The following is a 27027-nucleotide window of genomic DNA, read 5'->3' on the forward strand; positions in this document are numbered from 1 at the left end:
TAGGCTGGATATAAGGAAGAAATTCTTTACAATGAGGGTGGTGAAACACTGGACCGGGTTGCCCAGAGAGGTAGTGGAGGCCCCATCCCTGGAAACATTCAAGACCAGGTTGGACAGGGCTCTGAGCAACCTGATCTAGTTAGTGGTGTCCCTGCTCGCTGCGGGGGGGTTGGACTAGATGACCTCTAGGGGTCCCTTCCGACCCAAAACATTCTATGATTCTGTGATTCTATTTTGGCTTTGATTATTCCTCTAGCTGTTTTGTATATGGTGCAAAATCTTACCTTTACCTGAGGCATTAAGGAATACTGAACTGGGTTTCTTAGCAGTGCCTCACTTTTCTTCAAATTTGCGTGACTGAAACTTTGGATGAGCTGAAGGACAGGGAAGAAGTTTTGGAACCAGAACTGTCTTACCTCTGTAGCAGAATGCCTTTCACATCTTTAAGCTTTCCTGTAAATCACCCATGGCCGGTTTAACTGCTTCTGCAGTTTTAGTACATAGCTGCTAATATGCTGTATTTTGGGGAAGTTTAGCAAACACGTTACTCTTTCAGCTGTAGCTGAGGCATAGTAGTAGCCTTTACTGGTTTGGTTATGGAGAAGTAGCAGAAGTGCTCAGGTACTATGGTTAGAATTACATTTCTGCATGAATGTAGGAGTTCCCGCTTGTCAAAATTCCTTTTCCCATAAGGTGATTACATGAGGAAAAGTGCACATAGTCATCAACAAGAAGTTGTAAAATGTGGTGTTTTGTCTCATTAAGAAATAGAAAACCTTAATAAGATCATGATTTTTTAAGTATGTTGACATGCTATTAACTTTGATTTAAGCAACACTGGATATGGTGGCTTTCTAAGCTCCAGCTATTTTCCTTTTGTATGTATTTGTTCATGCTACCACCGGTCATTTTTCATTGCAAATGTTTGCTTAAAAAAAAAGCCAAAATCACACTTCAAAATTTAGGATTATATTTTAAAAGTAAAATATCTTTTTATAAATATTTTTTTTTAAAAAAATCTTAAAAATATCTTCCAGTATTTGCACAGTGAAAGGGGAGTAGTCAGTGGCCTTTTCTATATGTCACTGTTCTGTGTGTGCAGTCATGGTAAATATCTAAACAAGATGAAGTTATATGTGCTTGTGCTAGCGAGTTTCTAATTTGAAAAAAATTCCATCCATATTTATGAGATTCATGATGGTTTTTTGAAGAAGGGCCCAAAATATCACATTTATAATTGTTGTTTTAGTAAGGAATAGACTGTATGTTACCACTTCAAATTCTACATTGAAACCTACACCACAGTAAAATTTCCCACACAAATCATCAAATCAAACAATTCACAATCCTACAGTATTTTCATATCATTAAACTATTAGACCAACTGTCTTACATTTTTGCACAACGAACAGATGTGAGAAACTAGTGTATTTGTCTTCATTGAAATCAGTGCCATTTCTACTTAGGCTTCTTAGAAGAAAATGACTTCACGAATGTTAACCATCAACTAATTAAGATGTACTTAATTAAATGCAAATGCTACTTAGCAAAAGCAATTGAGAAAAAGGCATGTGATTAGGGAATTAGCAACTGATTTAACATTTGGAGCTACCAGTTAGGCACCTAAGCGATAGAAATGAATGCAGAAACTTCGCTTGGTAGGAACAATACAAGGGAAAAATACACCATCTTTTCACATTATATTTGTTGAAAAACTTCAGAGCAAATGAAGTAGAATATATTGAGAATATAAATTGTAGGTTAATGTTTATTTGTGTTCAATAATTGGAGAGGCTAGAAGTTCTTCAAAATGTTGAAAACTTATCAACCCACCTCATGCAGAGAGATTTTTTTGACAGCTGGTCATTCAGGAACTAGAACAGAAAATAATTACATACAAGGTAACATGGTGTTACTGCTGTTTTCAAGGACATTGTCATTTTACTAACATTAAAGCTTACGTTGACAGCCTTTATCTCAGGAGCATATATGAATAAACACTGTCAAGACGTTATGAAGGCTGCTGGGATTAATAAAACATTTAAAGGTTCCTAATGTCTATCAAAGTATATGTTATATACAAGTATTGAACCGACTCAACAGCAAAAATTGGTCTGTCAGTCATGCGGTTGCATTTTTTCCTCCAACTACTCTTAAGATTATTGGGCTAAACAAGATGGTGAATGATAAATTGCATGTAAATATTATTGTTTCCTCTTTCTGTGGCTTATTTGATTAGGTTTTCAGAGATTAACTTCAAAGTTCTCCCTGCTGGAATTTCTGGGTCAGCCTTTTGCAGGTCTGTGTGCATTTTAATTAGAGGCATGTGCTATGAGAAAGACAGCTTTCCTCAGAGAATTCCTGTCGTATAAGAGAAAAAAAAAAAAATCAGAGCCAAACAACAAAAAAAGAGAATTGCCAAAAAAAATTTCAGTCATGTTGTGAGACTGATTTTCCAATCAGCAGTTCCGATACAGTGAAATTAAGATAAGGAGGTTTGAGGAAGACAGATCACAATTGTCTGAGTATCCAAAAGGGCAGAAGATGAGTGAAAGTTATGATGGGCCTCCACTTTTTCCTGTGCATAGTTCACAATATAGTTCTTTGCCTCTTCTGATCACTGAAAAAAAGAAAAATCCACACTACTGCTGCAGCACCATGGATTGGAAGGAAAAGTTAGCTTGTTGTGACAGTTCATGCTAGACAGGCAGGATTCTTCCTTTTGTGGTGAACTTTGAGGACTGTTAAATGCTTAGTGATTTGAAAGAAATGCAACAGTATTAGAAATTAAAATGATAATGTTAATTTATCATGGTGATTGATTACTATCTGCTTATTAGCAGCTATAAGGTGTCCTAGCATCTGAAAAGTTAATGGTTTTGTGATAATTTTAATAGCTTTTCCGTAATGTGAAGAATTGCCTATTTTACATTAGTCTAATCGGCCAATGTGTAGACAAGGTTATTACTAATGAAAGTCTAGTATAGAACTCCAAATATGGAGAAGTTTGTATGTTTTCTCTTATTTCAGTGGTTTTCTTGAAGTTGGGTTTTTTTTTGTATTTTCTTTAGAACAGTGACAGTTAAAATCATCAATGCTTTTTCCATACTATTACAGTCTGGTTGTGACTTTCTTCTAATTTTGAGGCAATTACATTTTAGACTGGTATTTTCTTGCTTATTTTCTGCCTTGAGTTATAATTTAAACAGACATTTCGGCACTTCAGAATTGTAAGGATTTTTTTTTTTTTTTAAAAAAAAAGCATTTTCCCCTCTTCTAGTCAAACTCTCTTTGTATATCTACAAGAATAATGCTAAAATTGTAAAATAGTAGCATGTACAAACGTCTTAGTGGAGAAGCATGTGCTTTACTAACTTTGGGCACAGAGAGTGGTTAAAGTTTGCTTCATACAAAACCCAGGACTGAGTACATACCACAGATCTGGTGTTACTGAGTTTTGAATATAGAGAGGCATATTTTGTTCTTGATGGGCAGAGTCCACACAGCAGCTTTGGCTCCTCAGACAGCCTGAGGAGGTCATTCAACACATTGGCAGACCGATGAGGAATTCAGCATAGGGACATGTGTAGGTCCTCATGTGAGAGGAATGCGTGTGGGAAACTGCATGAGAATTCAATACAAAGAACAGACTCATTGGCCATTTCAACCTTTACAACCCATACAGGAGGAAGTGCAATAATTTCCTGTTGATTACTTTTCTAGACAGGGAAGGAAGGAAACAGTAAATGGCAATCAGCATAGCTCACAGATTTTAACATCGTGTGAACTAACTGGATGTTTTTCATGCAGCCTCCGTGCTGCATACTGAAGGCAATTGAATAATAACAAGGCCATCTTGACCCACAAACACAGAGCGCTTTAAAAATGGAGCTCTGGGGTGCCTTACTAAGCATTTCAGCTGCCCAGCAGTTTTCCGATGGAAGACACATTGTGTGCCGCCTCCTCAGCTGCACTGGCAAGACAAGAAAGCTGGTAAGACAGGCGTCAGCCGAGAAGGTGATGCCTGTAACTGATCTAGTCACATATATACAATACAGTATATACCCTAGTATGTGTAACCAGTAGGTCCACATCATGCAGTGCACTGAACTGTCAGTCTTTTCCATACTTTCGTATTTTTTCATCTTAATTTTAAATGTGCAGGTTTAAAAACACTCTAATGACACTCTGTAGTTTCCTGTGGTCTGCTGTACTTAAAAGCAGACTATCATATATGGCTACCAGGCACCACAGAAAGAAAATATTGGCATAACTGAAGCTTTTTTTTCCTTAGAGGTGCAGATATACTACTAAATTTGAACTCTTTCAACTAAGCAATACAGAATCTGAAGTTTGCAGTTTTAGCATTTATGCTCAGTTGCTGTCATTACTTCTTTTATGAACTTTATAACTGCATAATTTGTTTTAGCATTGTGTGATATTCCTGTCCTTTACTGATTACATAGGCTTTTAAAAAATAATGTTCAATCTTAATGTTCATAGCATTCTGTTCATTTGATTCTATTTATTGTGATTTTATTGTTGATTTTTTCCTTAGGCTGAAATATAACCTGATATAAACTTTCAGAGACTATAGCTGGTTTCCAAATGCAGGACTGAGACCAAGCTCATTGCCTAATTGCATAGGACCCCAGCAGCATTTTTATTTTCTGTTGATTTTTTTTCTGAGTTGTTCTCCATGCCTCATTGAATCTTGCAGTGATTTTACTGTTCACTTTAAGGCTATAAAAAAATTTTGCCCTCTGTTAAGCACTTGCCTTTCCATTTACTACAGGTCAGAATTTGACAGCAAGTTTTGTACTGTGCACTGAAGCAAGCATCGTATTAAAAGATACACAACAAGCAAGGGGGTTTCCTTACTATGTCTCTCTGGTGATACCACCTCTAGGAATGCTTCCCACTGGAAAGACCTTAAAGCATTTTACAAGAAACTTAAATATCAGGCACGTTTTACAGATGAGTAAACAAAACCAAGAAGGAGTGACATGATTCAACCGCATTAAACACAGAATGTAGGTCTTCTACAGTCTAGCCCAGCCTTGAGCATCTAGACCAAATTTTCATGGATACCGTATCTGCTTTGTGAATATAATAAGACAGGAATGGTGATAAGAATACAATCTGATACTTATGAATAGTTAGCCAGTTCCTCCTGCATAAAATTCATAAGCTGCCTCTCTAATGTGTAAAAATTTGCCTACTCAGTAGTGGGTTTGGGGTTTTTTGTTTGATTGGTTTGGTTTTCTTTTTTTTTGTTGTTTGTTTGTTTGTTTTAAAGCAGTTAAATAGTTCAGTAGTTGAGTAGCAGCTCTGGTGTGTGCACACACCCTAGAAGGTCTTCACACCGAGAAGGCAGCCATAAGGAAGTATTAATACAGTGATTCGCTTTGCTGATTGTCTGGCTGGATCCAGCATAACAGTTCAAGGAAGCGATGTGGATTCGAACGGCTGTCTCCTCAGTACTCTTTACTGATGATACAAATCTGTGAAAAATCTCAGCAAAGGTTTAAACTGTTTTTTCCATTTGAAGTCCTTGACAAAGAAAGCCTCTTTTGCCTCCTGCAGTTTCTACATGCAGTCACTCCTTTTAGTGCAATTTGGAGAATTTAGCCCAAAACGTGCAGCTGTTGCATGAGAGAAATGTCATTGAACTACTTAGGCATGTTTCTGAATATGGACTATTGCTAGATTCCGGATTTTAATGAACAAATCAACTGGTAACTAGTGGAGAGTTTTCTTGATGGAAATGTCATATTCTGTTTTCATCTTATTGTTTTTTGCATTTTGTCATTCTGTTGCTCAGAGTGTAAGTAACGCAGGACTGAGACCTTTGAGTCATGTTTTTGGAGTTCTGACTTCAGCTCTTGTGCGACATAAATGTATACCTATAAAGTTCAAATAGAATATTAGACTACACATGGCAAACTTTTTCAAAAGAGACTTTTTCTTAGTAGTTTTAATCTTTATATTGGCATTGTTCCCAGCCTATGGCTGAGTGGTTCCTGGTAGTTGACTACGCTATGCACTTTAAAGAGGAAGGCAACAAAGGTCAGGTTTTTCATAAAATCATTAGTGAAATGTCAGGAACTATTTAGTCTAAATAAAATATTTCCCTGAAGATAAGAAGTATCCATTATAAAACATTCCTTCCAACTGCCTTTCTATGCTGTTGAATTCATCAGATAAGAATTGGACAGTTGACAAAAAATAAATGCTAATATGGATGTTACGTATTTCTAGAATATTTTTTCTGTAAAAGCCAAAGGATAAAAGAAGGCTTTGATTTGGGGAGAGAGTGAAGACTTCTTTTTTTATTATTTGAAATATAAACTCCGACTAGAACTAATTTAACACAATTTCTCGTTGTGACCCCAATTTTAGCTTGAGTTTCAGGTTAACACTAGCTTAAGTTGGCAGGCAATAAATAAACCTAATATAGTATTGTGTGTTCACACTATGACGTACTTATTGTAACAGTCGTATTTCTTACAAAGTGTGAAAATGTCCCAGCAGTTTACCTCGCTGAGTCTTACCTGGTGACGGAATAATTTGAAAGTAAGGTTCACATCTTTTCTAGCTTTTTTTATATTCTTTGGAAAGGAATTTTGCGGTCTGCTCCTCCATCTTGTCCTTCAATCCAGATACGTGCCATTCTGATGAAGCAGACAGGAATCCCTCCTTCACTGGTGTCAGAGTGTGATGACCTGTGACACAAGAGACAGAACAATTGACGCAAAGATTGAGTCCAGTGAGGGAAGCAGAACTTGATGTGGGAGATCTATGAAGCCTTTGGCAGGGCTCAAATTTGTATTTTTAATATGGAAAGTACAGCTATTGAGACTGCCTTGATCTTAAAGGTCTTCATAATTTAGATGACTATGACTAGTTTAGGTTATTTTAAAAATGTGAGCTGCAGGACTTCCCTGGTTTGCAGAGCCAAGGAAGATTGATGTTTGGAGTTCTGTTGTGCGTGAAGATTCTGTAGGAATAAAATATTTGACACTGGTTAAAGTGATATACAGTATTGGATAGATGGCACTCATCTTTTCCTTTTTTATAAATAATTTGGTCATTAATCGTTCTGGGACTCGTAATATGTCACTAGTGCTAAAGAACCTCTTATTTTCAGGAACTCAGTTTATCAGAGGTGCTGATTTGAGAGCTTTTAAGACTCTGTAAGCCTTGAAGGACAATAATGTAGTTTCGGTTTAGATTAATGTTTGATTCATTTTATTATTATTCTATTAAGCAATAAAAGCCTAATTTGAGGCTTAGGTAAAGCAGTGTTTGTAGATCTTTGGCTTCATTGACAGCATTCACAGTTCTCACTGGATTAGCTTTTCAGAATCCAGGTGGTGTTTATTAACACTGGCTGATGTCTTTACCATTAAATCACAGGGTATTTAACGAATATTTCTAGAAAATGTTCTGTTGTATTGAAGACTTATGTACATTGCAAATCTTCATGAGACACTACATTGTTGACATTGGGTATTAAAGCAAAAAGGTTGGCATGAAGGATCATAGCAAGTGCAATGCTATAGACACTCCTTTTCTGTCCCATCAAGAGCCCATATGCCTCAATAACATTTCAGTAGATGAATCATTATTCAACAGGAGGTTTTATGCCCTAGTACAGTGAGGATCATATAGCACAAAAGGCATTCAGATGTTTTGAAATGTTATGCTTTTCAGAGTGTTTTGTTTTTTTGTTTTTTTAAAGTTTCATGTTTACAAATGAACTAGGTCTTTCCATACATTGATTGTACGTGGTTAACAAAGCCTCAGAAGTCAAGTGTGCTCTTAGATGCAACTTTTTCATGGTTCCTTGTAACTGACATTACATATTGGGTTACCGCTCAGTTCCTGGTGCTTTTCATTGCAAGTGTTTTCTGTAATTGGTTTGTATGATAACAAGAATATAATTCTAAAACAGTGAATCCAAATCTCTCCCTTCTTAGTTAATTTTTTCTGTCATCTGCTCCAAACCGATGATTTATCCTGAGGCTTTTGTCACTGTCAGTGAGACTTGCAGCCCTCAAAAAATGTGGTCATTTGTGCATTCCTCACTTAATGGATATTAACTGATTTGATCAGGAAATCATATGTCACCTTAGAAAACTAAGACAATGCTCAAGCCATCCCATCTGTCTGGGGATTAAGTGTGACCAATCAGACAAGTAACAAATGTTCCTCAGCTGTGTCCCAAGCTGAGAAGCGGAAGACCAACAACCTTAAGGGTGGGCATGGACATGGCAGATCCTCTTGCACCCAGGGAAACCAGCATGCTTGAGGTCCTCCCTGAGATGTCTGTACACCAATCCACTCAACTTGGGCAATAAGCAGGAAGAATTAGAGATCTGTGGGCGTTCGCAAGGCCATAATCTCATTAAAGTTACAGAGACATGGTGGGACAGCTCGTATGACTGGCATGCTGTCATAGATGGCTACACACTCTTTAGGAAGGACAGGCCAACAAGGAGAGGTGGTGGAGTTGCTCTGTATGTGAGGGAGCAACTGGAATGTATTGAGCTCTGCCTGGGGCGGAGGAAGAGCAAGTCGAGAGCTTAAGGGTTAGAATTAAGGGACAGGCTCATATGGGTGACATTATTGTGGGTGTGTACTACAGGCCACCTGACCAAGAAGAGGAAGTTGATGAGGCCTTCTACAGGCAGCTGAAAGTAGCCTCACAGTCACAGGCCCTGGTTCTTGTGGGGGACTTCAAGCACCCTGACATCTGCTGGGAAGACCACACAGCTAGGCACACGCAATCCAGGAGGTTCCTGCAGAGCATCGATGATAACTTTCTGATGCAAGTGGTGGAGGAGCCAATGAGGAGAGGCGTGCTGCTGGAACTTGTACTGACGAACGAAGAGAGACTGGTTGAAGATGTGAAGGTTGGGGGTAGCCTCAGCTGCATTGACCATGAAATGGTGGAGTTCAGGATCCTGTGTGGAGGAAGCAGGACATGACTGGCTGGGTAGATGAGGGGAGAGCCGTGGATGTTATCTACCTCGACTTCAGCAAGGTTTTTGACACAATCTCCCATAACATCCTCCTAGGGAAGCTCAGGAGGTGTGGGCTGGATGAGTAGACAGTGAGGTGGATTGAGAACTGGCTGAATGGCACAACTCAGAGGGTTGTCATCAGCGGCGCTGAGTCTAGTTGGAGGCCTGTAAATAGTAGTGTCCCCCAGGGGTTAGTACTGGGCCCAGTCTTGTTCAACTTCTTCATCAATGGCCTGGATGAAGAGTTAGAATGTACCCTCAGCAAGTTTGCTGATGACATGAAACTGGGAGGAGTGGCTGATACACCGGAAGGCTGTGCTGCCATTCAGCGAGACCTGGATAGGCTGGAGAGTTGGGCAGAGAGGAACCTGATGAAGTTCAACAAGGGCAAATGCAGGGTCCTGCACCTGGGGAGGAACAACCTCATGCACCAGTACAGGCTTGGGGTGGACCTGCTGCAGAGCACCTCCGTGGAGAGAGACGTGGAAGTACTGGTGGATGACAAGTTGACTATGAGCCAGCAGTGTGCCCTGGCTGCCAAGAAGGCCAATAGTATCCTGGGGTTCATTAAGAAGAGTGTGGCCAGTAGGTCGAGGGAGGTTCTCCTTCCCCTCTACTCTGCCCTAGTGAGGCCCCATCTGGAGTACTGTGTCCAGTTCTGGGCTCCCCAGTTCAAGAGAGACGAGGAACTACTGGACAGAGTCCAGTGGAGGGCTACGAGAATGATGAGGGGACTGGAACATCTCTCCTATGAGGAGAGGCTGAGGGAGCTGGGCTTGTTCAGCCTGAAGAAGAGAAGGCTTATAAATGCCTAGAAATATCTTACGGGTGGGTGTCAAGAGGATGGGGCCAGAGTCTTTTCAGTGGTGGCCAGCGACAGGACAAGGGGCAATGGGCTCAAACTGAAGCACAGGAAGTTCCGTCTGAACATGAGGAAGAATTTCTCCCCTCTGAGGGTGACGGACTACTGGAACAGGCTGCCCAGGGAGGTTGTGGAGTCTCCTTCTCTGGAGATATTCAAGACCCACCTGGACAAGGTCCTGTGCAACCTGCTGTAGGCGACCCTGCTTCAGCAGGAGGGTTGGACTAGATGACCCACAGAGGTCCCTTCCAACCCCTACCATTCTGTGATTCTGTGATTAAGGTGATCTCACACACGGTGCTCCCATGATTTCCTTACTGAAACAACAGTAGTAATCCTGCTACTTACACACTAGCTAGTGTTTCAGTAGACAATTTATACCACCCTGCATCTTTTTATTACAATGAAATGTATGCATTGATGTGACAGAATACAAATACATAGATCTTTTTATACTTCCATGGCACAAAGAGTAATGTGTTGCAGACTTGGCTAACAAATTAAGATCTTTCTAACCAAACAAGACACTGACTGTAGCTTACTGCAACTCTTTTCATGCTGTGATGCATAGCTGCAGTTCAAAGGATGAATCGTGGGTTATAAAACTAGCTGAGCTGGAAGCTAGGATACCTCACTCCTTCACCCACAAACGTGGATGAAGACTAGATGATTAACGTACACACATTTCCAGTTTTCCATAGGTGTATTATATACTCTGTTATTCACATTAGGATGTTCTGTGGAATCAAATATACAATCACAAAATGAAAGCCTAAAGACCACCCAGACTGGCATTCACTTCAGCAGAATATCAAATTAAACTAGGTTTAATCATGTTCTTCTAGAATCAAGGCAGAGGAGACAAGTCATTTTAATAAAAAAATCTATTTACCTTGTTTATATAGAAGAACAGAATCTAATTTATTTGTGTGCCCATCTGGACTAGACTGCTCATTTTAAGTTAATTTAACAAATGATAGACTGCTACTGGCCTTTTCTTTCCCAGGAGAAGAGGTTGACAGACAGCTGTGTAGAGATGCTGTCTACCCAATCCCGGTTGTCTGCGAAGCTCCGTGCCCAAAGGACTGTGTGCTCAGCATGTGGTCCGCGTGGTCCTCCTGCTCACACACCTGCTCCGGCAAAACCACAGAAGGGAAGCAGATGCGTGCCCGCTCCATTCTGGCATATGCAGGTGAAGGTAAGGTTGCATACTCTTGCAGACTCTCATTTGATTGTGAATTCTCAACTGTCTTTGCAATGTCAAAGCAATTTCTTGATCAACAGAAATGAATTATTAGTTGGAGCTGGTATTTTTTTACATAGAGGAAAAATATTTAAATGCTTATCCTACATTTGCTCATGGTTCCTGAAGCTGTTTTAAAGAGGAGATTTTATTTTGATTATTTCAGTTAATGTTGCTTTTTTTTATTATTCTGCAAAATGTTACTGTTATGGTTTCAAATATATGTTTTCCTATTTTCTGTTAAAATTAACATTAAATAACACAAACAATATATCCTAGGCAGATCTCTGTGAAAAATATTTGTAGAGGGTCGTTAGTAACTGTAGCTATAATTTAGGTCTAGTTTGGAAGGATATAAATATGAATGCTGGAAAGATGAAAGTTTTAATGGATACAAATTCTAAGAAAACTGCTTTTGCAGTTTCTTAGCTCTAATTGGTAATATTAACATTTTTATTTATAGTAAGAGTTTGCTTTACCCTGCAAATCCTCTCTCACGTGAGTGGTTTCCATTCATGCAAATGGTCCTTGTGCAGTGTCTGCAGCAAATGCAAAGAGAAAACATATCTGGATTATAAAGGAGAAGAAGAAGAAGGTTTTAGATAAAGTTTCATGTCTATTCTTTGATTATTTTCCATGCTTCCTATAAATGGTTTTGTTTTGTTCTGAAGTATTTTGGGGGGTAATAGACCAAATGTATTCTGTGTGTAACATGTTTCTAAAATGGCCACGTCACGTGTGCCAGGGTGCAACTGGTAAAATGCCTTGTGCGACACTGGCTGCAAGGAGACATAGTCACCAAAGAGTTCTTGGAAAACATTTACTCAAGTGTATTACTGACACTAAAGTTCAGTGCCTTCAATAGAAAAGGATATGTGCAGGGTTTAATTCTTCTTTAAAACTGTTAAGCATTTTATTACTTAAGAGCTGACAAAATTTAGCTGAAAAGTGAAACCTGTAAAGAAAGGAAGTAGTGAAACAGAATACTCATTCTGAGAAATGGAGAAAGAAAGGTGCAGGATTCATCATATACCAAAACACTTCTCTGTTTGAAAACACAGTTATTTTCATTGCTAATTCAGGTAATTGTTAAAAAAATACATAGCAGAGGAGACATTTTCAGCCTTTTCCCTGAAAGGAACCTTTGCTACGAGTGTTAGAGGCAATCAGTACTATAATAATTTTAGCAGGTGATTCAAATAAAAAAATTACTTAGATCTATATAAAAAAGTAGGAATGCTCTTAAAATCAGAAACAAAATTGGTTTTATGTTGTCCTCTTTTATAGTGTGTCAAATGGACTTATTCTGAGGGAAACACAGAGCCACGTTTTCAGATAATAATTCAAATAAACATATATTTCTGTGCTTCTGGCTTTTCCATGTAGGTCAAGATAATAGATTTTTCCCTATGCTTATGCAGTTTTACTGGAGACTGTAATTTAACATCCTGGCAAGCATGCCACAGAAGTAAAAAATGAAAATTGCTCTAGAAAATGATTCCACTTTCTTATGCTTCTTTTTAAAAAATACCTATTTTATTCTGACTTTGGTACTTACCACATCTTAGGATAATATACAAGGCTGCAGATGCAGCAAAGCAGTTAAACTTAGACTGGATTTTAGATGTATGAATTTTATTTATGTCTATTGTGCAATGATCAGAACCAGCACTGAGTGATCCCAGAGATTGACAGGTCTCAAACCACACAGGTAGTAGTGAAGAGATCCCTAAACAATGGCTGAGAAAGCCAACTCATTACCTAGATGTAGTAGTGCTTCAGCTTTGCTCGAACCTTGGCCTCTCTACCACTATTTTGAGATGAGGTTATGCTGTGCTTTTTTTAAGGATACCTAGCTTATAGTAATTCACTCACATCTTGTCCAGATATCTTCAACACCATGCTCCTTTGCACTCTGTACCAACTCCAGAGAATAAAAATACGTAAATAAATAAAAGAACCTTCCGAGGCTTAGCATATTGTTACAAATCTAGCTGGAAGGTACTTTTCACCTTTGTTTGTATTATATTCAAAAAGTATCAGTTTAGCTTTTATTTTTTATGCTTCACTGAAATTGGTTATTGTCATCTTTCTCCTCATATGCCTCTTAGTCATTTGCTGCATGACAAACAGCTGAATGACTTTTTCACCTCCAGAATTGCATGACAGAGATCAGCAATGTTCCCAAAACGTAAAACACTGATTGTGTAGTTGGTGCTGGGAAGTCATTTTATGTTCTGAGGGCACAGAATATGTTCATGTATCTGAAAGTCTGTGTTCTGCTGATGTAGAAAGGAAGCTCCACATGAACCTTTTTTTGGAAACATACAATTCTCGGTTGTATTCAGAGCTTATAAAAAATGCACATTACTGTTATGAAAACTCGGTAAACATCATGGAAAACTGAAAGTCCCAAGTCTCATGAATGTAAGATCAATAATTCCATTTACACATTAAAACTGAGTTCTAAAAATAGCTATCATTTCTGTTCAGGTTAACAGTCCCACAGGTGTTTCCTCTTTCATTTTTGAACTGTTGGTATGAAAGCTAGATGAGGTTAGGTAAGCCATTTCATAGTAATTCCTGTATGATATAGCCATGATATTTGAGAGTTTTTATTCAGAACACAATGGGACACATATATTGTACATATATATATTGTGTGTTATCAGGACTTGGACATTAATTAATGACAGAATGTACAAACCTGTTTCCAGTCTATGAATAAGGCTAAACTTGACTTCCAGAATGACATAAGGAATCCAGGTTTGTCACTGTGAGTCCCTAATCGCATGCATCCTCCTGCTAGTCATAGAGAATTCAGTCTACAAGCCTGGCAAGATCAAAGCATTGCAGGCCTTACACACATAAGGAATATTGCCATCCGTCAAAGTATCTGCAGTGCTTAATTCTTGTTCAATGGGGTTCATAAACATTGAAATTGAAATTTCCCATTGAAATTTTTGAGGGTCTGTGAATACATATGAAATAGATTCTTTTATCTGGAACTTGGGTGGCTTCTTATCAAAGTGTTGTCTGTGATTTTTCAGTTTCTCTCCTCTTTGAAATAAATAAATACTATATTCTGTCATTTTACTTGTTAATGTTTGCAGATGACTGTCCATGATAGAGCTATTGCATTTCATGCTTAAGACCTTAGTTTTCTTTTTACTTCCCAGCTATCTATGCTGCTGAATTGGTTTGAAGAAACCATCAAGTTAGCGGAACTGGTAACCAGGAAACAGCCACAGTATAATTGATTTTTTTGGATGACTTAGAATAGGAATAATTTAGTAGTATTGTCATAATTCCTTGGTGATAAGTATAGCTTCACAGGAAAAATTGAAGCCATATGTAAATGACAGTAGTGACAAAGTTTTCTAATAAGTTCTGGGATACGACTGCCCCTTCAGCACCATGCTGCCTTCTGCTTGAGCCGGGAGGTGACCTCGACCGTACACCCTCTCATCAGCATTTCGTCATTCAGAGCAACACCCCTTCTGCATGGTCAAACCACACACAGAGCCTCAAGCACAGTGTGATTATGCACAGCTGGGGTGGACTTATTTACTTGCATTCAATGGAGAGAGAGAGAGAGAGAGAGAGAGGAGTCTCTTTCCTCAAGATAAAGACTTTCTGTGGTTTGTGAGACCACTCCATGTTGAAATGGGTGTCACAGTAACCATTTCTGAGATCTTTTCTGAGATCATTGTCTTCAGCTTGAAGGTATGAAAGGTGAAGTGATTTATAAATTTGCCTGTCTGTGAGCCTGCCTGTAGTGGTAGCTCATTTGTGTCACTGTCAAATACATCTTCATGGTACAGTAAGAAACTCAGGAAAGTCATGGTCTCAAAATTTAAAATGACAGCAGAGGACATAATGATGTTACCTGATACATCATACAGTTGTTCCGCCTGAGTCTAGTAAAGGTATCGTATACAGCTCAGCCTATCTCTGCTGAATGTAGGGTCTGTCTATTTTTATTTTATTTTCTGGTTCATATTTCTGCTTTTTTTTTATCTCCTGCTTACAGTAAATCCTATGTGATTAGTAATACGCACTAAGACTACTTTACATAAGCTATGGCCTGAGACTAAAAAGTGTAATGGGTCTTAATTTTTCAGCAAATAGTAGATATGCAGATTGATGCTATATTGATTATACACTGCCATTAAGTGACACTGCCAAATCAGCGTCATGCAGCATAACACTAATATTGTGGATACATTCCAAGTTTTATCAGTAGTAAATGACTGATACTGATTTTGGAAAACTAAAGATGAAAAAAAACAACCCACAAGTCAAATGAAAAGAAGAAAATAATCTGATTTAAAAGTTTAGTTTAATAAAATGAGAGTGAAGGATGATTTTATTTGAAATATTCTCTTGGGGCAGGTTGCCTATTCATGGCAATGTCTTACTGTGACTATTGTATGTCCACAAATTAGTGCAGTATAATGCCAGAAGGACTTGAAGTATAATGCCAGAAGGACTATTTAATGTGACCTCAGCCATCACAGACTATGATCAGTGAGTGAGTTAGTATAAAAAAAATCAGTTGTCCATCTCATCAGGTATTCTGTTTGATATGAGCCAGTAGCTCATACTTCTCCTAAATCTGCAAGACTGATTTACTGAACATGTAAGGAATAGCTGGATCAAAGGAGTTTCTTCTCATCTCTAGGCAAATTATGGTTGATATGCTTTAAAATTACATTCCTGTTAAAATTCCAGTGCACTTTGACTTCATAGTTGCAAAAGAAGAGTTATACTTGGGGATTTTTAATGTGTTTACTCTTCTTATACTTGCTTGGTTTGTTTGTTTGTAATTTTTGTATTTTCCTGGCTTGAAATAACAGTGCTTGATAATTAAATCTGAAAAAATAGACTCAAGTAATTGTTTTTACAGAAAATTGCTTATTCACCAAAGGATTAGTTTTGGAGAAGATAGGGATTGTCTTGAGTTTTAATTGATATCAGCTGAAACAAGAATTAAAACCCACTTAGTTTTGGAACTGGGGAACCTGAATTTTCAGGCTAGACTCGCAGAGTGACCTGCCACCGCTGTGTGTAGGTGAGCCAGGGGAGAAGACGTGACTGTGCTTCTCCTTTTGCTCAGGAGCCCCTCAGTTCAGATTCCTGCCTGGAGTGTGGGGTCTGGGATTCAAATCCTGTCCAAGAAAGGACTTGAGGACAGACCTCTCGTCTCCCATGGATGCACCCTAAGTCCTGTCCTGTTGTGTGTGGTAGGAGAGGTCTGCTTGGTTTGTGTAACTGATACGCACTAGGTGAAGAAGCATGAATGTTTGCAAAGCTGGAACAGGAGATCTGCACCAACAGGGCAGTCTTTGTTCTTATGTTAGCGGCGTGCATGTGCTGACCACATCTGTCTTCGGGAAGTGCAGCTGCTTTGAGGAGTGCCTACCTCATTCCTAAGGCAAAGATAATCTCTAGATCACGAGAGACACTTCAGTCGCATCTGTTTTCTCAGACTTTAAGGTTATTCCAACTGTTTTGAAATGCACATATAAAATTACATGCATTTGTAAAATGAATGATATCAAAATGATTAATTAAAATGATCCTAAATACTTTAAAAATTGTTAAGCATTTTGAAATTGGAAAGTTGTCAAGACAGTGTCACAAAATAAGACTTATAAAGTCCAATCCTTGAATATCCTAGAGTGAGATGTCTTACCCATTACCAGCTCCAAATCAGGCAGAAAAGCAATCTATGCACATGAGAATTCTGGTAAAGCATTCAAGGAAATTACCCTCATATCTCTGCTATTTTATGAGTAATGTGCAAGTCCCTCTGTAAAGCTAGCCTTTCATTTCCACATGTGCTTTACTTAAGTATCCAAAACCAAAAAGAAAAGCTTCAGCTGCAACTGGTTTTTGTACCTTGAAATGAATATTTTTAGTACTGCCAACCATTTACAGTCATCTAATCATGTATTATATAAAATATATTGAGTATTGTATGTCTCTTTTTCATGTATTCTGATAAAATGAAAAGTCTGGTTTACTTTTTTTCTGTGATACTCATCAATTTTTATATTCCTGTCAAACTTGTCTTCATTTGGTGAAATGCTCTTAGAGTGGCCCTTGTCTTGTTACCCCTATGCAGATGTTATAAAGGGCATCTCTGACTGCTGGTTTTCCAACCCCTTCTGCTTTTACTGTACCTATTTTAATTTGAAGGGAGCACAAGGAAATGCTGTTTTCCTGGAGAGAATGTCACACTGATTTATAAATAAATAGTGTATTTTTTTAGTATTACAAAGATTTAGTACGGGTGATAGTTGTTTTAGATTTCAGTAATATTATTTCCACATTTGTTTATTCTTCATGTAGTTATTTAACTACTGGTTTCATCTGAACAGAACTGGATTCACACTGAGCTGCAGACATTTGTGCCCCAATATTTTTTATTTACAAGTCACCTCCATCCAGGGAAAGGTGATGGAGCAGCTTATCCTGGAGGCCATCATCAGGCAAGTGGAGGAAAAGAAGGTTATCAGGAGTAGTCAACATGGATTCACCAAGGGGAAATCATGCCTGACCAATCTGATAGCTTTCTACGATGGCATGACTGGCTGGGTAGATGAAGGGAGAGCAGTGGATGTTGTCTACCTAGACTTCAGCAAGGCTTTCGACACAGTCTCCCATAACATCCTCCTAGGGAAGCTCAAGAAGTGTGGGCTGGATGAGTGGTCGGTGAGGTGGATTGAGAACTGGCTGAATGGCACAACTCAGAGGGCTGTCATCAGAGGCACTGAGTCTGGTTGGAGGCCGGTAACTAGCAGTGTCCCCCAGGGGTCAGTACTGGGCCCATCTTGTTCAACTTCTTCATCAATGACCTGGATGAAGAGTTAGAATGTACCCTCAGCAAGTTTGCTGATGACACCAAACTGGGAGGTGTGGTAGATACACCAGAAGGCTGTGCTGCCATTCAGCGTGACCTGGATAGGCTGGAAAGCTGGGCAGAGAGGAACCTGATGAGGTTCAACAAAGGCAAATGCAGGGCCCTGCACCTGGGGAGGAACAACCTCATGCACCAGTACAGGCTTGGGGTGGACCTGCTGGAGAGCAGCTCTGTGGACAGGGACCTGGGTGTCCTGGTGGACAACAGGTTAACTATGAGCCAGCAGTGTGCCCTGGCTGCCAAGAAGACCAATGGAATCCTGGGGTTCATTAAGAAGAGTGTGGTCAGCAGGTCGAGGGAGGTTCTCCTTCCCCTCTACACTGCCCTGGTGAGGCCTCATCTGGAGTACTGTGTCCAGTTCTGGGCTCCCCACTTCAAGAAAGATGAGGAGCTACCGGAGAGAGTCCAGCAGAGGTCTATGAGGATGGTGAGGGGACTGGAGCATCTCTCCTATGAGGAGAGGCTGAGGGAGCTGGGCTTGTTCAGCCTGAAGAAGAGAAGGCTGCGAGGGGACCTTATAAATGCCTAGAAATATCTCACGGGTGGGTGTCAAGAGGACGGGGCCAGAGTCTTTTCAGTGGTGCCCAGCGACAGGACAAGGGGCAATGGGCACAAACTGAAGCACAGGAAGTTCCGTCTGAACATGAGGAAGAATTTCTCCCCTCTGAGGGTGACGGACTACTGGAACAGGCTGCCCAGGGAGGTTGTGGAGTCTCCTTCTCTGGAGATATTCAAGACCCACCTGGACAAGGTCCTGTGCAACCTGCTGTAGGCGACCCTGCTTCGGCAGGAGGGTTGGACTAGATGATCCACAGAGGTCCCTTCCAACCCCCACCATTCTGTGATTCCGTGATTCTGTAATGTCAATCTCATTTTTATCCTGAGTATATATTCTTGCATAGCTGTGAAAACAGAATCTAAATTCTCACTTTATTCTCAAATGCCTTAGGAATTGGTGGTTATGGCATCCATTCCTGGGGAAGTATTTCTTCCCACACACCCCTCTTTAATTTATGAATTTGCCAAAATTTTTCTCTTGTGTTTCTTCTTGATCTAACATCACATGGAAATAACTAATTTAGTAACCTTCCTTGTCTTTTCTAACTTCTCCTTTTTTTAATCCTTGTACTGGGGGAGCATGTCTAGCTTCCTTCTCAAGTGGATAAATTTTCTCTCCCGTGCCAAATATTTTGTGTCTTTACTGTAATCTTTGATATTTTTTTCTTTTTCGAAATACACTCACTTTCCTAATTTCCTTGCTTATATTCCTATCTGCCGCTGTTAGCTGGAAGATTTTTTATTTCCTGAAGGAAGCTGCTTGAATAAGATTTAGAAACATATTATATAACCATGTTTTTGTCTCATCATTTGATTTTTTTTATGGTTTTTTTTAGGAAAATGCGTATGACGTTTTGTCTTGGTGCTATGCATATCGACATATATTTAAAGCTAATCTGATAAAGTTGAGTTGCGTTCATTCTGAGCCAGGAACAGTTAGGTTTCAGTCATTGTTTAATTACATGCACATATTTTTAGCTTTTTCTAATCCCCCTTTGCAGTGTTTAAGATTAGCTCGTCTTTGGCATGACTTCTCAGTTAATATGGTGTTTACTATTTCTTAGTTGCATCAATATTTTACCCCAAAGTCAGAAGTTAAAATTATCTCCATAGAAACAATTTGAGAATTTGGATTTTGTCCTATGGTTTCATTAGATTGGCCCTCTCCTCACGTTTGCTGCAGATCTAGATGTTCCACAAAAGCAACTTAGCGTACAAAGTATTCTCACTGCTTGTGACACTTGACTTACTTGTGTTGGAGTACCTGAAGAGTGCATTGTTTCTTTCATTACATTTAGCTGTTGTTGAATTTCTCTCAACGAGTGCTTAAAACCCCTTCCTTCTTGCACTGCTGTAGGATCAGTGGTCAACCTGATGTTCAGAAGTGGGATAGAAAAGCTATGCAGTGTCTGATATGTGCTTGGTGTAAGCATACATTTTTCTTTTCAGTGAAAAGCAAAGTATAGCTCATCTACAGTAACTAATAGAAAGCTTCTCTTTCAGTTATCTTTCTTACTGTTCTGGTCTTTTAGGAAAGACTGAAATTTTATTTAAATTTCCCCTGGCTTTCTATCGTCTGGAGATAGGAGTCCTGTTGTTCCTGTGTAGGCCACGAATGTTTAAATTAGTTCTCAAACCTAGATTCTCTGTGTCTGGTAATACCAGAGATCTAGCAGACATGCTGTCTACTCACAGGACTAGATATCTAGTAGCCTGTGATCAGCTCTGGTAGGAAAGACCTCTTCTGTACTTGTGGAGGACTGGGAGGCCAGATTAGCATTGGAGTGCTTTAATGTAAGAAACTGAACATACTATCTGAAACCGGACACAACAAAGATAGCATTATCTGTGCTTTTCTTTACAATTACTGACACATGAATGCATTTGAATCTTTACCTGCAACAACCTTTGTTATCCCAGTCTGGACCTGAAATTGCCAGCTGTGCCATCACTTTGGTAATTACGTAAAATGGATAAATATCCACTGGGACCTAGAACAAGAGCTCCAAAAATCTTTTTAATTGATCCATGAATTAGACATAAACAGTGGTCTCTACACATGCGTAACTAGAATATTTAACCATTTTTTTACCTAGAGGTTTCATACTTCCTTCTGTCATCTCTTGCAGTGTCGTCTAGAGAACCCGAAAATAGTGTGTAGATTACTCCAAGCATACTGAAGTAGGGTGTTATGGAAGTTATGATTATTTTGGCATCCTTATTGTACATGTTTACATTTGCTGTCCATGTACATTCTGTTCTATGTAGTCTGTTGACTGAAGTCTATCAAAGTCCATGTTGGGCATATGAAGAGGAGGAAAAAGGAACAACATTTCTTTCATGTAATCAAAGTGATGATATATAAGTAACAACATTTCAATGTGTTGTATTTTTTTTTAAATAGAACACTTCATTTTATTCCATTGCATGAACTTTTGCCCTGTTTTATTGTTCCAGGAGGAATACAGTGCCCAAATAGTAGTGCCCTACAGGAAACGCGCAGCTGTAACGAACACTCTTGCACTGTGTATCATTGGCAGACCGGCCCATGGGGACAGTGCATAGAGGATACGTCCGTCTCTGCTTTCAACTCCTCGGCCAGCTGGAACGGGGAGGCCACCTGTTCTGTGGGGATGCAGACAAGAAAGGTCATCTGTGTGAGAGTCAACGTGGGACAAGTGGGCCCAAAAAAGTAAAGATCTTAAAAAATATGTTCATGCTGTAATTATCTTTGGATGTTGCTGCTTTATATTTATATCACCAATGACTGCATGCAAAGACAAAAAGACCCTCATCTGTGTTCTGATGAGGAAAAAATTAATCTTTTAAAAATATGAAACTTAAGCTACAGAAGGACTATATAATACCTTTCTCACTACTGAATTTTATGGGTGATATTTACAGTGGTGATTTTGCCAAAAACTGACTGACTGCCAAATCCAGTTGGCTCCTTGCCATCATCAGGTCAAGCTGAGATAAAAGTCTTGAGGCACGTGTGTGGTGTGCAGTGCAGCACCATTTCCAAGGTGCTTGCGATACCTCTGGGCAAGCAGTGCCCTATATGGATTAGTGCAGTTCCATGCAAAAATACTGTTTTGGGTCTAAATATTGTACAACCCCTCTAAATGCATCTTGTCAGAAGCAGACTGAGGGGGTCAAGTATAGTACAGCTCTGACAGGGCATTAGTTTGAAACATTAGTTTGACATCCTTTCTGAGGTTTTTTTCCCCATATGCGTGTTTTTCTAAGAGATCCCTTTGGCCCAGTGATATAATTTTGCAGTTTAATGTATGACCAGGGTTAAATATAGATTAGATGCTAGTAAAACACATTTGATAATATCTTCATATAGGTTGGCAGTCAGTGAATATATCCCACTGAAGGTAGAATCCAAGCTGGAAGAGCTGATAGCAGAAGTCATTTAGAATGTTCATGAGGCAGCTATTCTTGCACTAAATATTTGCACTGTGCCTGCCATTTGTTGCTTTATTCAGCAGTAGACTTGTTCCTAATTTACTTCAAATGAAAATATGGGGAATAATGTCAGCACATTCAGTAATCTAAATTGTTGTATATCTGCATTAAGTAGCTGTTCTATTCAGTTATGATACCATTATATCTTTTATTTGGTACTCATTTTACACTTCAAAAAAACCTCTAATGATTTATCTTCCTTTTTAAATCTGCTGTTAATGTCTCTGCCTTTGATTTCACCTTAAATATTTGGGAGGAGGGCTGTTTTATTGTGTCATAAATGAATCCTGTGAAAGGAGGAAAAATGACTTGCTTGATCCTTCAAATTGTCATGTTAAAATCACTGAATCGTTTTTAATGAAGAACCAGACATTTAACATGAAAATGTAAATAGGAACCTTGTTTTAAACTCCCCTTAATAAAAAGGATTACTGTGGTATGATACAATCAATATTATTGGCCTTATCTACCTCACAAGCTACAGACTTCAGCTTGTATCTCTTCTGTTTATTTTGACCTTGAGTAAGGACTGCAGAAAAATCAATACTTCCCTTTAAGCCACATGTACTAAATGCAAACAATATAAAAGATAGAAATGATGTTCTAATTGAACTAATTGCCTTGCCCAAGGATCTGAAGAGGAATTCTTATGTTCAGTGCTCCTGAAAGACGAAGTTCTCAGTGCAACAGTGAGCGTGTATAATGCAGACTTTTTTGTATGCTTATAATTTCTGTTGTTCTTTAAGGAAAAAGCCATTAGTAAGACAATGTTCAATACTATTCAGAAACACTTTGAATTTTAACCTTAGAGAGAATTTCTGAAAGTGTAGTCAATGTATATGGTTGGTGGCAGACGTTTTTTTAAAGTGTGCCTGACCATATATATTACACCCATGCTTATATAATCTGGTTTTATGTATCACATAGAAATGACTTAAAAATGTAGCGAGGTTACAGCGAGGTGATGGAGATTTATATTTCTATAGCTATAATATCTCATAATCTTTTACACTCATATTTTAGGGGAGAAAAGAGAAAGGGTGGAGATAAGAGGGCACCAAGAAGTTGGTGCTGGTTCACTGTAATGGATTGTACTCTGAGAAGTTTATGTGAATTGGCAGGAAAATGCAGAGACAACCAAGGGAAATCATGAACTAGCAAGTGCTATTGCTGAAGAACTTGTTCCTGTAAAGTTGCAACTCAACTTTTCTTCTCCTTTCCCCTGCTGCTTCTCCCATACTGACACACAGAGCTCTCCGCTGATCACGGAGACCACATTTTCTTGGTAGTTCATCATTAGACTTGCCTATGCTCCTTTCAGCTTGGCAAGAAAGATGCTTCGTGCAAGCCAAGCTTCCCTAGATGATCCAATCCAAGTGTAAAACTGGTCCCTCATTTCTCTGGTCAAAGATGCCCAGCAGCCGCAAGATGAAAATCTAGTCATAATTTTTCTGCAATGAGCCAAAAGCTCATTTTTCTTACCTCTTTATGTAATCTTCTGGCAGTCTACATTCTGTGCACTTTTAAGGCAGTAGTTATTTTGAAATTACTGTAAAGATTTGCAGTACTTCTGCAAGAGTTGTTGCATCATTCTGAAAACAAGTATTACAGCATAGAGAGTTGTTTGTCCTTGATGAAATAATAGGAACACAGAATGGGTGAAAATGACTTGGGTTAATGAGTCCCACATGTGGCAGTCCAATAATCCCTTGTAAAGGCTGATCAAGCCTCTTCCTAAAACAAGCCAGGTTGTCTGTCCTTTCTGACAGTATTTCACAGTCGCACTGATCTGGCAGTTTCAGACCCTTTTCTGGCTTCTGTCATAATCATGGTCCGCTTATACCTTTTTGTTCCTGAGTTAGCAATGTTATTTAGTTTAAATGTGCCTTGTTCCAGAGTTTATGTTTCTGGTGAATTTATGAAGAGCTAAAAATGTGTTTTGCTTAGCCAAACTAGATGGCTGTTTTGCATAATCATTTGGAAGCTTGGAAATAACACCCAAAAGGCAAAGTCTGGAATGGTGAGTGAAGAATCATCACTTTTTTTTTAGTTAAATCCCCAGGTGTAGAATGCACTGGTTTGGGCTTGCTTCCACCAGCTATATTTAAATTCTAACAGTTTTTATATCCAAGCTCAGTCCTGGTGATATCTGGGCAACTAGCACTCCGCTCATGCCTGCAGGCATTCAGTACCTCTTGTGATTCACCACTTCACTGCAGAATGCTTGTTTACCTGATAATGCTTCTTTCTTGGTTATTTTTTCAGATGCCCTGAGAGCCTCCGACCAGAAACAGTGAGGCCTTGCCTCCTTCCCTGTAGGAAGGACTGTATTGTGACTCCATTCAGTGACTGGACGTTGTGTCCTTCTTCGTGTCAAGAAGGTAATTTTATCTGTTGTGTGCTAGCAGACAGATTGTAAGAAAAAAAGGAGTTAGACTAGCAGTCACTTTTGGCAGAATACTTATACACATCTCTTTCTGTCAGAGGACAAGAAATAGCTGGTAAAACAGCTGCAAGGAGGACATAGTGTTTTTGCTGAACAGAACAGTTATTTCTATACATTTTCTATAAGCATCTGTCTGGGATTTTTTTCACATTTTGCCTACTTTTCTGTTACAAACTCCTATTTGCATCTCCCACTGACAAAGAGATAACTAGTGACAGAGCAGACACATAACTCTTATCATAAGACCAAAACAGATACTTGTACAATTATAGAAACTGTATTTGCATTGTCAGATTATAAAATGGTCAGATTTGGTCTTTGAAAGTACATGTGCTGCTTGCTCATCAGAAAACCTGAGGCTCTGTATACAGGGAGATAGGTAGATACGCATTTGTATATAATTTTGGCTAATTTCTTCTACTCCAATGAAAATCAAAGGAAAGTTAATAAGAATCAGCAGACTTTAAGTTGATGTTAATGGTCTGATTTAAACATACATTGCAATACTATTTTAATACACTTGGCAAGCTCTTAAAAACAGTACAGGTCTCCCTTGAATTTTTATTACATTGAAATCATAGATAAAGTTAAAGTGATGACTGGGTTAATACGCCCACATTTTTCTGCCTTATCTCTTTTTCTCTTTTAAGCTTAACAGGAGGTATTTTTCTAATACATACTATTACAGAGTCATTAATACCCAAAGTTCCACAGGGTGCTAATCCCTGTGTGGGACATGGTGATTACTCACAGCTACTGTATTATCAGAATTTAAGATATTGTTACATCAAATATACGCACTTTGACTGTCACGGTTAATTCCTTATGCTTTATAAAGGACACAAGCACAAAGTCATTTTTGCAGTAATTCGTGTTACTGCTTAGTGCCTTCTAACAAATAAAAAAAGGATTAGGAAGATTAAATTTACAACCTTTGAAAAAGAACAGAGAAGTAAGACCATTGAATCTATGAAAATGAAATAGTTATTCATTATTAGATACTGTGTTATTTTGAAATAGTTATTAATTATTAAATACTGTGTTATTTTACAGCAATATTAATGGTTCTTTCTGAGATATTTTTGCTGAGGCAGATCATCTTGGACAAAAATGACATCCTTTTCTGTTCTTATTTCTGTGGGTTTTTAGGAAGGTCTTGATGCAAGGAACATATCTTCATGAATATTGATGCCAAACTAGCATTTATGCTGCTAAAAAACAGTATATTTGTGAACCAATACAGACCTTTTGTCTATTCAGTGAGTTAAAGTCTTTTTATACTACACGAACAATTTTTATTTCATGGGTTTTGCCAGTCTGTGTCAGCAAGCTGGTCAGCAGCTTTGCTGGGCTGCACGTCTGTCTTGCCCCTTGTGCCAGCTCCTGGCATCTCCTGGAGCTGATAGACTCAGGAGTGGAGGGTTTCCTCTGCATTGAAAAGCAGCCAGGTGGTGGAGAGCCACCGCCGGGATTCTCCTGCCGCTTGCTCCTAATTACAATTGTTTGGCCATGGTCCAGCATGCTTCTGTGTTCAGACAAGCTGCAGCTGCTGTAATAACCCACCCAAAGCTGATAGCAACCCAGTCAGCCAAATGTCTGTGCTACAGCTTTGGGGGGGGAAGGGGGGGGGGGGGGGAAACAAAAAACAAACCCACCACTAACAGAAAAAAGAAATCCAAGATATTTACGTTACAATATTTGTGTAATAGGTATTGCTATGGAATTAATATAGATTTGTGGCTCTTCTCTTAATTTGCTGCCTGAAGAACTGATATCTGAAGATGATTGGAATCAGAATTCTTACAGGAACTATTTACTCTCTATCATTAATAATGAATGACTATAATAATTAAAAGCTGTAAACTGTAAATTAATTCCACAGTGGGAAATAAAGCTTCACATTTAAATGTAAAGCATGCTCTTTTGGAATATTTTTCATGTATCTAGATGGGGTAATGCTAGTCCCAGGTAGGAAATGAGGGTATAGGAAGCAGAATTCAAGCCTGGCCTGGAGAGAACAAAGACTGTAAATTAAATTTGCTATATTTCTCACTGTGGAGATAAGCAAAAGGCAAGAAGATTTTCTAATTGAGTCATTTACTGAATGAAAAAAAATGTGAAATATAATAATTTCTTTTCATTAATCTCAGTTTCTGGTTTTGCACACAAATGATTAGGGCAAATTTATACTTTGAAATTGTAAAGTGTAGCAGCAAACTGAGCTGGTTTAATTTTTGTTCACTTGAACTGTGTGTTCACTTCAGCTGTAGATTCATTTGTACTATTGCTACTATTTCTTTCTGTTTAGCTCTGCTTCCTGGCCTTTAGCTGAGATTCAAGTGTTTTGTCTATTTGGCTTAATTTTCTGCTTGTGGACAAAATAGCATGTCACTACTATAACAATCAACTCAAATACCTGTTATGTTAAGTCTTATTTTCTCCCTAATTACTGTCATCTCTAAGTAGTAGCAGGAGAAACAAGCTTTT

General features: G+C 38.7%; 1 protein-coding gene across 1 annotated transcript in view; it reads left to right on the forward strand.

Annotated features, from left to right (window-relative positions):
• THSD7A (thrombospondin type 1 domain containing 7A) overlaps window positions 1–27027 on the forward strand; it is a 314907-nt gene that overhangs the window by 221497 nt on the left and 66383 nt on the right. Inside the window, exons 9-11 of the mRNA XM_075419258.1 lie at window positions 10898–11089; window positions 21078–21312; window positions 24360–24475. Of these exons, the coding sequence (XP_075275373.1) occupies window positions 10898–11089; window positions 21078–21312; window positions 24360–24475 (543 nt within the window). The remainder of the gene's footprint in view (window positions 1–10897; window positions 11090–21077; window positions 21313–24359; window positions 24476–27027) is intronic.

Source organism: Opisthocomus hoazin, chromosome 4 (genome assembly GCF_030867145.1).
Source record: "Opisthocomus hoazin isolate bOpiHoa1 chromosome 4, bOpiHoa1.hap1, whole genome shotgun sequence".
Classification (NCBI taxonomy): Eukaryota; Metazoa; Chordata; class Aves; order Opisthocomiformes; family Opisthocomidae; genus Opisthocomus; species Opisthocomus hoazin.